The sequence below is a fragment of the Dipodomys ordii genome, unplaced genomic scaffold (genome assembly GCF_000151885.1).
Source record: "Dipodomys ordii isolate 6190 unplaced genomic scaffold, Dord_2.0 Scaffold206, whole genome shotgun sequence".
Classification (NCBI taxonomy): Eukaryota; Metazoa; Chordata; class Mammalia; order Rodentia; family Heteromyidae; genus Dipodomys; species Dipodomys ordii.
Genome location: NW_012267422.1, coordinates 1,247,209 through 1,260,480, shown reverse-complemented (window position 1 = coordinate 1,260,480; position 13,272 = coordinate 1,247,209). Strand labels below are relative to the sequence as shown.

The 13,272-nt window shown below is 42.9% G+C and overlaps 1 protein-coding gene across 1 annotated transcript in view; it reads right to left on the bottom strand.

Moving 5' to 3' along the window:
* Kiaa0319 (KIAA0319 ortholog) overlaps positions 1-13,272 on the bottom strand; it is a 58,822-nt gene that overhangs the window by 17,621 nt on the left and 27,929 nt on the right. Inside the window, exons 7-13 of the mRNA XM_013035223.1 lie at positions 11,569-11,666; positions 10,296-10,383; positions 9,127-9,219; positions 7,263-7,395; positions 4,044-4,272; positions 2,192-2,315; positions 654-786 (exon numbers count right to left, since the gene is read on the bottom strand). Of these exons, the coding sequence (XP_012890677.1) occupies positions 654-786; positions 2,192-2,315; positions 4,044-4,272; positions 7,263-7,395; positions 9,127-9,219; positions 10,296-10,383; positions 11,569-11,666 (898 nt within the window). The remainder of the gene's footprint in view (positions 1-653; positions 787-2,191; positions 2,316-4,043; positions 4,273-7,262; positions 7,396-9,126; positions 9,220-10,295; positions 10,384-11,568; positions 11,667-13,272) is intronic.

The following is a 13,272-nucleotide window of genomic DNA, read 5'->3' as shown; positions in this document are numbered from 1 at the left end:
GATAACAAGCACATACCACCATACACAGCTTCTTCTGTCGAGATGGAGTCTTGTGGACGTTTCTGATCAGGCTAGCCCTAGCCCTGGAACTATGAATCTCCTGATCTCAGCACCCCACAGGGTTAAGATGACAGGCATGGGCCACCATACCCAGGTACTGGTTAAGAAGAAGGGGGTGTCTCCAATGGATGCCAATACTGGCCTGAAGCCGTGATCCTCATATTCTCAGCCTCCCAAGTGTTCTGATCATGGAGTCAGCACACCCAACTCATGCTTACTATATTCTTCTATCAACAGTGCCCATTTGTTTTTTATTTTTTATTTTTTGGGTCTGGTCATGGGGCCTGATCTCTGGGCCTGGGCGCTGTCCCTCAACTCTTCAGCTCAAGGCTAGCGCTCTACCACTTGAGCCACAATGCCACTTCCAGCTTTTTTTCTGTTTGCTTATGTGGTGCTGAGGAATCGAACCCAGGGCCTCATGCATGCAAGGCAAGCGCTCTACCACTGAGCCACCTGCCCAGCCCTGTTTTTTATTTTTTTATCCCAATTCCTCAACAAGCTCAAGCTAAACTGGTAATGTAGATCTTCCAGAAAAGACATAATATCACTCAGGCATGGTCCATGGTGGTGAAGATAGAAGCTGGGTATACTACCTGACATGCTCCCAGCGGTAGAGGACAATGCCATGGTCATCACTGCTCCTGCTACCATCCAGGGTGGCACTTTCCACGGGGAAGACCAGCTCCTTATCTGGGCCAGCCACAGCTATTGGAGGCCTGTTGTTGTCTAGAATTACAGAAACAATGTGAAAAAAGTATCTTTTTTATTAAATATGCAACCACTTGATTTCTTGGCATATTCAAATTACTCATGCTCAAGGTCCTAGGGCATGCAGTGTCCTTTGGGTATCAGAAGTGTGTGGTAAGCTTTATGGTAGAAGAGGTGCAAGGAAATGCACACTGCAGTCACCTAGCTGACCCAGGAACTGAACATTGCAGCTTTGAGAATGGGGATCAGGGCAGGAAAAACCATGGCTCAAAGATAGACACATCTTTGACTTCTTTAGAAGACCTTCAAAAGTCATAGATCAAGAAAGAAGGAAAAGGAAGAGAGCAGAGAAGAAAAAGGAAGGGAAGTGGAAGGGGAAAGGGAAGGAACAAGGAAAGGGAAATGGGGAAGGGAAGGCAAAGCAAGCTGGGCACTTTAGTTCATGCATATAATCCTAGCTACTCCAAAGGGTGAGATCTGAGGAGTGTGGTTGGAAGTGAACCTGGGCAGGAAGAGAAAGGTCCATGAAACTCTTTTCTCTGATTAACCATCAAAAAGCTAGAAGTGGAAGGAGAAGGATTGGGATGGGGGGGAGGGGGGAGGCTGGGAAGGGATGGGAAGGGTAAACAAAGGAGGAGGCTGCAATGCTTGGTAAGAAATGTACGCATTATCCTGCCCATGCAATTGTAACCCCTCTGTACAGTATGTTCACAAATAAAATAAAATTAAATAAAAAAAAAAGCTAGAAGTGGAAGTGTGGCTCACGTGTTAGAGTGACAACCTTAAACAGAAAAGCTAAAGGACAGTCTCCTGGCACTGAGTTCAAGCCCCAGTTACCAGCAGGGGGAAAAAAAAATCAAGAAGGGAAGAAATGAGGGAGGGAGTGGGGAAGAGAGTTAAAAAGCCTCAGAGAAGGCTGGGAAAGTGGCTCAGTGGTAGAGTGCTTGCCTTGTATGCATGAGGCCTTGGGTTCGATTCCTCAGCACCATGTAAGCAGAAAAAGCCAAAGTGGTAGAGCACTAGCCTTGAGCTGAAGAGCTGAGGGACAGTGCAGGCCCAGGGTCCACGCCCATGACCAACAACAACAACACAACAACAAAGGCTCAGAGACCCAGCCCTCTGGCAGTCCTCTGGGGTTCTCTACAACAGGGTCCAACCCAGGCGGGAGTGACCATGTAGCAAATCAGAGATTACTCATTTAGTCCTTCATAGCAAGGTTTAGAGACAGTCAAGACAAGATTCAGAATTTTTTTTAAAGGGGGGGTGGGGTTGTATGCAGTGTCACCTCCCACGGCTCCAATTTCCTGACAGCTCAGAGATTCAGAGATATTGCCAATAAATTGGACATAGCCAAAGCTCAAAAGCACACTGTCATTTCCACTCTCTCATCTCCAGGGTCAAGTCTCATTTCCATCTCACCTACCAGGTTGGACAATCACAGTGACCAGAGCCACGGACTGCTGTCCTGAAGAGTCTGTCACCATCAGCTGAAATGTATATTCTCCTTCCTGCATTGCAGACAAGTGGAGGTAGGGAGTCTGTGCTCCCTAATAACAGGAAATATAAAAATGAAAATGGAAAGGCAATATTAAAGAAGCACAAGATAGTATGATACAATACAGAGATACATATTAACCCAGAGATCTCAGATATCCTGCTTAAAATGAAACAAGGAAACCAAAAACAGAAAGCTGAGTGACAGCAGAAGACCCTGAAGAAGAGTGCTCCCCAAGGGCTCATAGCCCTTCTGAGGTTCCATAGATGCAGTCTATCATTTTTAATTCACCATCATTGCAAACTACGTTGCAGAAATACTAGAACGTAAAGCAGGTAAGCTCTCATGTTCACCTTCCATGAAAATTCATCTAGGACTGGTGAGACAGAGCTTGAAGGAGAAAAGGGGACTGGCAATAAAAGAACCCTTTAAAAAATTAAACTTTCAAATAATAAAACAATTTCAAAATTTCCAAGCTCTCAAATACCAAAGAAGAATGTGACAGCTGGATCTGGAATGTTCCCCATGAAGGCCTAAGTGTTAAAGGCTTAGTTTCCAACCCACGTACTACTGGAAGGTAATGGAACCCGGAAGGCTTAGAGGGAGGTCTGTAGGCCATTGTGGGGGAGGTGTGTGTCCTCAAAGAGGATTGTGGGATCCTTGTCTCTTCCTCCTCTTTGCTTCCTGACTACCATGAGGTGAGTAGCTTTTTGTTCTGCTACAAACTTCCCACCATGCTGTGCTGCCTTGTTACAGGACTCCTTCCCCCCCCCAAAAAAAAAACCAGGGCAACTGATCTTGGATTGAAATCTCTAAAACTGTGGATCATACACACACACACACACACACACACACACACACACAAACATATACACTCATACACACAAGCTCAAAGGTTTCAAACTTGTTATGTCTTTAGAAGAATAAATGAGTTGAATAAGTCAAAACACAGATACAAAGAAGCTCATTAAAAAAGAAACCAGTGGGGGGCTGGGAATGTGGCTTAGTGGTGAAGTGCTTGCCTACTATGCATGAAGCCCTGGGTTGGATTCCTCAGTACCATATAAGCAGAAAAAGCCTAAAGTGGAGCTCTGGCTCAAATGGTAGAGTGCTAGTCTTGAGCCAAAGAAGCTCAAGGACGGTGCTTAGGCCCTGAGTTCAAGCCCCAAGTCTGGCAAAAAAAAACAAAAAGGAAGAAACCACTGGATATAAACAAAATACTCTAAAATTTCTACTAATAGGAGAAACTGAATAAAAAATTATTTTCTGATAATGAGGTTTGGCTTAGATTATTTCTTACATTTCTTTTAACACTAAAATACCTTTTTTTCTGTGACAAATATTGAGCCAGGCTTTTCCAAATTGACTTCAAGCCTAAGTCAACACAAGACTCTTGGTAGCAGCTTTATGCTTCTCTGAGTGAGTGAAGGGAAGGGATATAAACTTGAAAGATTTGTAAATGTAGAACCTGTCTAATAGTTTAACAACTATCAGACAGTTTTATGAAACATATTCTGCCTCCTGAAAATAATACTTGTTTGATAGAAAGATGGATGGAAATAGATAGATAGATAGATAGACAGATAGAGATAATGCAGACATAATTAAACATTGATAAATAATAGGTGGACAGACAGATGGATGGAGGAATGGAACAGATAAACAGTTAAACATCACAGATAATAGATCAGACATAGATAAATAAACATAATGGATAGATCGACAGACAGATAAGACAGCTAAGACATTTAAACATCTGAAGGCAGCAAAAAGAACTTGCCTCCATGGTCACCTCTTTGCTCTCACTGCTGGAGCTCAGGGACCACTCATAGAGGACAATCCGGTGGTCATCACTGCTCTGGTTTCCATTCAAAGTGATGGAGTTTTGGGGCAAAGCTATGGTCTGATTTGGTCCTGCATTGGCAACAGGTGGGTAGTCCACAGCACTGTGAACGATCAGGACTGCAGTTGTAAAGTTAGTGGCTCCATCTGAGTCTGTAATAGTCAGCCTACAAAGAAGACAGGAAGGTATTACAAATCAAGTCTTAAGATGAATGGTCTAAAGCTGTCTGTGGCTGGAACCTGTAATCCTAGCTACTCAGGAGGCTGAAATCTGAGGACTGTGGTTCAAAGCCAGCCTGGGCAGGAGCGGCAGTGAGACTCTTATCTCCAATTAACCACCATAAAACCAGAAAGTGGCACTGTGGTCCAAGTGGTAGATGCTCACCTTGAGCTGAAGAGCTGAGGGACAGTGCCCAGGCTCAGAGTTCAAGCCCCATGACAGAAGAAGAAGAAGAAGGAGGAGGAGGAAGGGGAGGAGAGGAGAAAAGGAGAAAAGGAAAGAAAGGAAAGAAAGAAAGAAAGAAAGAAAGAAAGAAAGAAAGAAAGAAAGAAAGAAAGAAAGAAAGAAAGAAAGGAAAGAAAGAAAGAAAGAAAGAAAGGAAAGAAAGAAAGAAAGAAAGGAAAGAAAGAAAAGAAAGAAAGAAAATAAGAAAGAGAAAACTATTGATAAATAAAGATCTATGCCAAAATATTTGCAAATGAATCCAATATTATTAAAAAAATCTCATGACCAAGTCAGTTTTAATCCAAAAATGCAAAATTGAGGGCTGAAGGCATGTCTCAGTGATAGACAGCTGCCTAGCAAGCATAAAGGCCTGAGTTCAAATCCCAACATGACAGAAAAAAAACACAAGGTTAATTTAACTTTCAAAAATCCCATATAATATACAAAACTAACTCAATACATATCAGTGACTTAATTATATAAGCAGAAGTTATAACCCTTCTAGAAAAAAAAACAAAAATCTTTGCAGCATTGGGATAAGGAATGATACATAAACACAAAGTGCATAAAACAAAAGATAAAAAAAGGATGTTACATTTTTTTCAAAATAAAAGCTTTTGCTGTTTGAAAGGCAAGTCACTGGTAGGAATTTTCTAGTATGTATACATAAATACACATATATCTATGCATATATGATACATACATAATATATACACATGTAAAATAAGGAACTTGTATTCAGAATGTCTACTGAACTCATATTCAAATAAGATAAATAATGCAAATTTTTAAGTAAGCAAAAAGATCTGAATAGACACTTCCCCCAGTTATATCAATGGCTAATAAGCACTTGAAAAAATGCGCAATAAAGCTCAAAATGCTCAAAAGGCTCTTGGGGAAATTACCACCCAACAGACTGACTAAATTTTTTAAACTGACCATACTAAGTAGTGGTGAGAATCTGGAGAATGAGATTCTCATACACTCAAAGTGTATGAACATAGAAAGGTACAGGACTTTGGGAAAGTATTTGACATATTAAACATATATTCACCATCCACTCCTGGATAACTTCCTCCTCTTCCCACATTCACAAAATACAAATTTTTAAATATATACAAAATGCTATACATAACAGCTTTATTTGTAATGTTTTACACTGCAAAACACCCATATGTCCAATGAATCTGCTAGTGCACACCTATAGTCCCAGATACTTAGAAAGATTGCTTGAGCAAAGGAGTTTGAGAAAAGCGTGGCCAACATAGTGAGACTTGGTTTAAATATATATTTTTTTAATTTTTTTTTTTGCTGTTTGTGGGGCCTGAACTCTGGGCCTGGGCAATGTTGAAGGACACTGAGCTCTTCAGCTCAAGGTTAGCATTCTACCACTTGAGCCACAGCGCCACTTCCGGCCTTTTCTACTTATGTGGTGCTGAGGAATTGAACCCAGGGCCCCATGCATGCAAGGCAAGCGCTCTACCACTGAGCCACCTTCCCAGCACCTAAAAATATTTTTTTAAGAATTCAAATTTTACCAGATACTGGTGGCTCACAATACTAGCTACTAGAATTCTAGCTACTTGGGAGACTGAGATCTGAGGATCAAGATTTAAGCCAGTTGGGCAGAAAATCTGAGAAAATCTATCTCCCATGAACTAGCAAAAAGCTGGAACTGGAGGTGTGCCTCGAGGTGTAACTCAACAAAACAAAAAGATGTTGTTCTGGCATATTCTCGACAACCCAGTCCAAGTGTTTCCCCGAAAACAAATGTTTACACTTCACATAAATCACTATGAAGATCAGAGTATACAACAGTAGCCACTCAAAGCCATGAGAAAGCCATGCCTCTTGATCAAAATGAAAAGCACAGAGCCAGGTGCCAGTGGCTCACACCTGTAATCCTAGCCGCTTAGAAAGCTGAGATCTGAGGATCAATGTTCGAAACCAATCCAGACAGAAAAGGCTGTGAGACTTTTTCTTTTTCTTTTCTTTTTTTTTTTTTTGGTCTGTCATGGGTCTTGACCTCTGGACCTGAATACTGTCCCTCAGCTCTTCAGCTCAAGGCTAGCACTCTACCACTTGAGCCACAATGCCACTTCTGGTTTTCTGGTAGTTTATTGGATATAAGAGTTTCACAAAGCCGGGCGCTGGTGGCTCACGCCTGTAATCCTAGCTATTCAGGAGGCTGAGATCTGAGGATCGCGGTTCAAAGCCAGCCCTGGCAGGAGAGACCGTGAGACTCCTATCTCTAATAAACTACCAGAAAACCAGAAGTGGCGCTGTAGCTCAAGTGGTAGAGCACTCGCCTTGAGCTGAAGAGCTGAGGGACAGCGCCCAGGCCCAGAGTTCAAGCCCCACAACCGACAAAAAAAAAGAGTTTCACAGGCTTTCCTGCCCAGGCTGGCTTTGAACTGCAATCTCAGATCTCAGCCTTCTGAGTAGCTAGTATTACAGACGTGAGCCACCGGCATCCAGCTGGCTGTGAGACTCTTTAATTCCAATTAAAAAAAAAAAAAGCTAGAAAAAGCCAGAAGTGATGCTGTGGCTCAAGAATACAAAGAGACTCAGGGACAGTGCCCAGACCCCAAGTTTAAGCCCCAGGATCAGCAGAGAGAGAGAGAGAGAGAGAAGCACTATGTTTTATGGGAATCAATATATGAAAATAGAACCATATGTAATGAAAAGCACAAGAAGGTGAAAGCCACTTGCCTGAAAGTGTAGTTCCCAGGAAGAAGGTTAGACAAGTGCAAGACAGGAGAGTCGAGCAAGAGCTTCTCTTCCAGGAAGGGCCCGTGAATTTCTTCCCAGTGGTAGCTCACAATCTCAGTATCATCTGTACTTTCTATAAGATTGAAAAAAACAAGTACAGCTAAGAAGCACAATAGTAAAAACTTGTCTGATAGTTTCTTTTTTTTTTTTGGTCGGTCATGGGGCCTGAACTCTGGGCCTGGGCGCTGTCCCTCAGCTCACTTGAGCCTCAGCCCCACTTCCGGCTTTTTCTGTTATGTGGTGCTGAGGAATCGAACCCAGGGCCTCATGCATGCAAGGCAAGCACTCTACCACTGAGCCACCTTCCCAGCCCCTCGTCTTATAGTTTCTATCATTGCATATTTCATTTATCTTATATGAAATCCTATACTTGCACAGATCTCAGTGGTATGTATTATTTATTAGAAGGCAAGCTGGGAACTGGTGGCTCACACCTATATTTCCAGCTACTCAAGAGACTGAGATCTGAGGATCAAGATTCAAAGCCAACCCAGGTAAAGAAGTTTGTGAAACCTTTATCTCCAATTAACCAGCAAAAAGCCAGAAGTGAAGCTGTGGCTCAGGTGGTAGCCAGTGACACCAGCCAGCCTTGAGAATAAAAAGGTAAGTGAGGGAATGGGCTGCTGAGTTCAAACCCCAGTACCTGCACCAAGAAAAAAATTGTTTCATTTTCATGTTGTCAGGGAAATACAAACAGCTACATTAAATAGATGCAAAAGGTCGCATCAACGTGATCTCCACACATTTGCAAGCTGACAGAATAAAGCAGGATCTGGATCCAATGAACATCCTTCTATCAACCAGGACAGTGGTTCTTATTCAACAGGATTTGGCACCAACTTTCTGATTAGATGCACACGAATACAATTATAAAATATAGGAAAAGTTTTGCTTCTATTCTGGTTTTCCTGGACACACCTGATTTTTCCAACTGCCAATGATATATGCTATATACATTGAAAGACCCTTTGACAATTATTATACCCAATTAAATAGCTATCCATAGATAACTAATTTTAATACATTTTTACTGTAAAAATACTGTACAGAGCTAGGCGCCGGTGGCTCATGCCTGTAATCCTAGCTACTCAGGAGGCTGAGATCTGAGAATCATGGCTCAAAGCCAGCCCGGGCAGCAAAGTCTGTGAGACTCTTATCTCCAATAAACCACTAGAAAACCAGAAGTGGTGCTGTGACTTAGGCAGTAGAGCACTTGCCTTGAGCTGAAGAGCACAGGGACAGCGCCCAAGCCCAGAGTTCAAGCCCCACAACGACCAAAAAAAAAAAAAAATACTGTACAGAGGGGTTACAGTTCCATGAGTAAGGCAATGAGTGCCTCTTCCTTTGTTTTTCCCCTACCATCCCTTCCTTCCCACCTATCCAAGTACCCCCCCTCAAGTTGTAAAGTTTATTTTCAACATAGTATGAGAAGTAATTTCTGTTTACTTTTTCTCTCCTTCTCTTTTCTTTTTGTTTGTGAAGCTAAGTTGCCTCAGGCTGGCCTTGAACTTGCAGTCTTCCTGCCTCAGCTTCCCAACGCTATTACAGAAGGATATCAGTGTGCCCGGCAAAGCCTTCTTATAGGTAAATAAAAGACACCTGAAGGGTAGTTGAGCATAAGTCAGAGATGTTGTGATTTAAAGAAAAAGAAACCTCTAAGATAGTAAAACTAAAGAATGAGACCACCATGATTTATCAATGTCTTGGCTGTAGGTCCTCTCAGCCTTGATTCAGATCCCCCACTAAATCTCACTATTTGTGGGGAGAAAGAAACCAAAAGGCTGAAGTAGCATGGGATACACACGGCTGCCATCGATGAGGGCTGATGTCACAGGCAGAGAGAGCTCTTGAATCTGAGGAGAAACAACTGCTACAGGTGGCAGGTTGACTCTTGCAGCTGTGAGAGGAAAAAAGACAGAAACTGAGCTCACAAGGTGTCTGCGTAACTCATCCCCAAACAAAGCCATCTGCTTCCTGAAAAAGGGATTCTAAGCATCCTGTCAAGAGGGTGATTAGCCCACAGGCCTCTGGTACAGAAAACACCTTTTCAAGAAGCCTTTCCTATGAAATTTCAAGAGCTTGTCTGGAAGTTTCCATTTTCGTATGAAGCCCAGGATCAAAGGGTAAGTCACAAGATGTGGTCAGTGACGGGAAGAACAGAAAAGGAAGAATAATTTAGCTCCTGTCACTAGCTAGATCTTAAATATTTCACTGAAGGCACCAGCTACCATGGCAATGCTTCAGCTCTAATAAGGAGGCAGAAGAGGCAATAGGAAGAGATCAGCCCTAGGTAAAGGCTGCGAGATGGTGTGGGCACACAGCACTAGTACAGGGTGAGCCCTCGGTGCCCTGAGAGGTAGTAGAGGCTGAAGACCAGTTCATGTTCTACTGACGAAGCTAGGCTTGTACCCATTGGACAAATTGTGTTTAGTTTCCACTGTGACATTGGTCACACTTGCAAGGGGTTGGGGACACTAACATTAGTGAGACCACAGTGGGGACGCAGACACCAGGCATCGCAGATCCCCTGCTATCCCTCACTCTATCTAATTGACCCAAAAGACACTGACCCTGAGAGCCTCATTGTGGGCTTGAAAGCTCACAGGATATTTTTGTCCTTACCCCTTAGCAGACTAAGTCAAAGTATTTGAAATAAACACCCATGCTCCTAAGTTAAAGCAGAATCATGAGAAAAGGAGGCAGGAATAAGAGATGATGAAGTAAATGGCAGACAGAGACAGCCACGGGAACAGCCACGGGACAGCAAGAACAGTCAGTAATTGCCTTCTAGACTTGAGCAGCCATGTCAAGCAAGTACTAAAGGTTATGCTGAAAGTAGAAAGGAAACAAACAACCATAATTCTTGAATGTTTTCTATACAGTCAGGCCTAAGGTAAAAGTTTTATATATATATATAAAACAACAATGCCATCCAAGTTCTGGAAACAGAGACAACACACAGAATAGACTTACCCGGCTTAACAGTGACATTGACAAATCCTTCCCCAAAGGCACTATCATTAGACACAGCCACCTTGAAGGCATAAAGTCCTACTGACAACTGCAGCATAAAGAAAAGGTACACAGGTAAAAGTGCAAAGGGCTCACGTGAGGGGCTCACTGCCTACAAAAGGCTAAAATATCTAGAGGCCAGCTCCTGAAGTTGGCAAAGAGAAGGGCTCAGCAGAAAGTCTCATTTCCATCTGTCTATGACTGCCATGGGCTTGAAGCCTACATTGTGGAACACTAAAGGTCATCCTAATGGGCCTTTCACTTAGGAACAGATATCCACCTACCTTAGGGAGATTAACAGCCGTCCTCAAATGTGCCTGGATGTACCATGTTTTATTCATTTTGTTTTGTTGGGAGTGCTGGGGATGAACCCAGAGCCCTATACATGCAAGTGTAGTTCTACTACTGAGCTACATTTCCAGCCCAAAAGCTACCCTGTAGCTCTAGAGTCTGCTTACACATCTAGTGCCACACCTGGAGAAACAGGTCTCAATGAAAGGGGAGTGAGATGAGTTCAAGAGGCACCATGTGCTGTGCAGTTCGGGGGATGAGATGTTACTGTCTGGTAGGTAACAGAGCTCTGGCAGCTAAGTCAGCTTATTTCACCCTCTGGGCCAAGAAGAGGGCACATTTATTCTTGTGAGGTACTTCTCTCTTGGTGCAATAGTTGGCAGTCAGAGTAATTTTTGAACTAGAATGGCTAATTTGCAACTCCTAAGAGATGAGCCACCAGACTAAGAATTGAAGTCACCAGAATGTGTCTCACCCTTCCAAGACAGCAAGAGTTTGGACACAGGCTTTTTAACCAGAATGTTATGCAATCAGCCAACTCAAAGTGAAGCAAAGCTTTCTGAAAACCTCTTGACTTAACTATCTTCCTGTCCACCTCCTTGGTTGAAACTTTATCCTATTTTTGGTTTTCTTTTGTTCTTGAGATAGTCTTGTTACGTTGCTGGGGCTGGCCCCGAATGCTTGAGCTCAAGCAATCTTCCTGCCTCAGCCTCCCAAGTAGAAGAGACTAGAGGCTCCCACCCCACTATTCCCAGATTCTTCCTTTGATTTTAATGATAAAAAAAGAATTGTGGGCTTTGGTGTGCTGTCAAATGCATTTCATTTTCAATTACTTACTTTGTGGGGGGAGAGGGCTTTTTGAGGTGATTGAACCCAGGACCTCAAGCATGATAAGTAAGAGCTCTACCACTTGAGCCATATCCCTGGTCCTCCAGTTACTTACTTGAGAGAGGTTAACAGTTCGTGTGTGTCCTAGTTTTATTTCACCTTGGTAGTCTCCAGGATGGCTTATTAAACTCCATTCATAGTCGTAAGCTGATTCTAAGAACAAATCAGAAAAAGGAGTAGTTATCACTTCAGAACCAGGGCAGAAGGGAAGGAAATAGACTTAAACCTGCAATACAAATTACCTTGAATATATTACACTTTCACTTATTATCCAAGATAGGAATAACAATTTTTCTACATCATTTTAAGTAAATTTTATTTTAATTATAAAAACACCCAATTTAGCTAGATACTGGTGGCTCACACCTATAATCCTAGCTATTCAGGATGCTGAGATCTGAGGACTGCCGTTCAAGGATAGTAAATTTTTTTGGGGGTGGGGTCCGGTCGTGGGGCCTGAACTCTGGGCCTGGACGCTGTCCCTCAGCTCTTCAGCTCAAGGCTAGCACTCTACCACTTGAGCCACAACGCCACTTCCAGCTTTTTTCTTATGTGGTGCTGAGGAATCGAACCCAGGACCTTGAGCATGCAAGGCAAGTGCTCTACCACTGAGCCACCTTCCCAGCCCCAGGCCTGCCGTTCAAAACCAGCCCTAGCAGAAATGTTTGTGAGACTTTTATCTCCAATTAAATACCCAAAAAATGGAAGTGGGGTTGTGGTTCAAGTAGTAAGAGCACAAGCTTTGGGCACAAACACTTAGGGACAGCACATAGGCTCTGAGTTCAAGCTCCAGGACCAGCACCAAAATAAGAAAATCATAACTAAAAGAAAACATAGTTTGGGGGCTGGGAATGTGGTAGAGTGCTTGCCTAGCATGCATGAAGCCCTGGGCTCCATTCCTCAGTACCACATACACAGAAAAAGCTGGAAGTGGTGCTGTAGCTCAAGTGGTAGAGTGCTAGCCTTGAGCAAAAGAAGCTCAGGGACAGTGCCCAGGCCCTCACTTCAAGCTCCAGGACTGGCAAAACAAACAAACAAAAAATAGTTTAAAAATCCTCCTCCACCAATCTGTTAACATTTGACTACTTTCTAGGGTGCTATATCTATATAAGTTTAAGCCCCAAAAAATGATCTGTCCTTTATTAAAAAAATTAAAAGGCAAATAGATTTCAACTCATTTGAATTTTATAGGGATTTAAGAACAAAAATAAATCAAACATCTCTATGTTGAGCTGAAGCTGCCTCTCACCTTCAGTTATGAATAACGGATGATATTCTTTGTTGCAGACCCTGGGGTGCTAGGAGCTGGCAAGGTGTGAGCAAAGGCTCCACAGCCATTGACTCCAACCTCAGGGCTGCAAGCACTTGTCCTTCTTTGGTTTGAGGAAGTGTTCCTTTCACTTCTGGACCTGGGGGATTCTGTCCTTTAACTGAAGAGGTTTGGTGGACAAGGATTGATTGAAATAGAATGAGGAAGTGATGGGTGATGTCTGCACTTTTCCATACAGTGGGTCCTAGAATAATATTATGCAAGCATTTGACAAATATAGAAAGTATATCCAGCTACAGCTTTTGCAAAAGTGGACAGAGTTGTGCCATCAGCCATCTCTCTGTCTCCTTCTTCATCCACTTGCCCCTCAGAAACCTGCTTGTGGGCTGGGAAGGTGGCTCAGTGGTAGAGCGCTTGCCTTGCATGCTCAAGGCCCTGGGTTCGATTCCTCAGCACCACATAAGCAAAAAGAAAAAAGCCGGAAGTGGC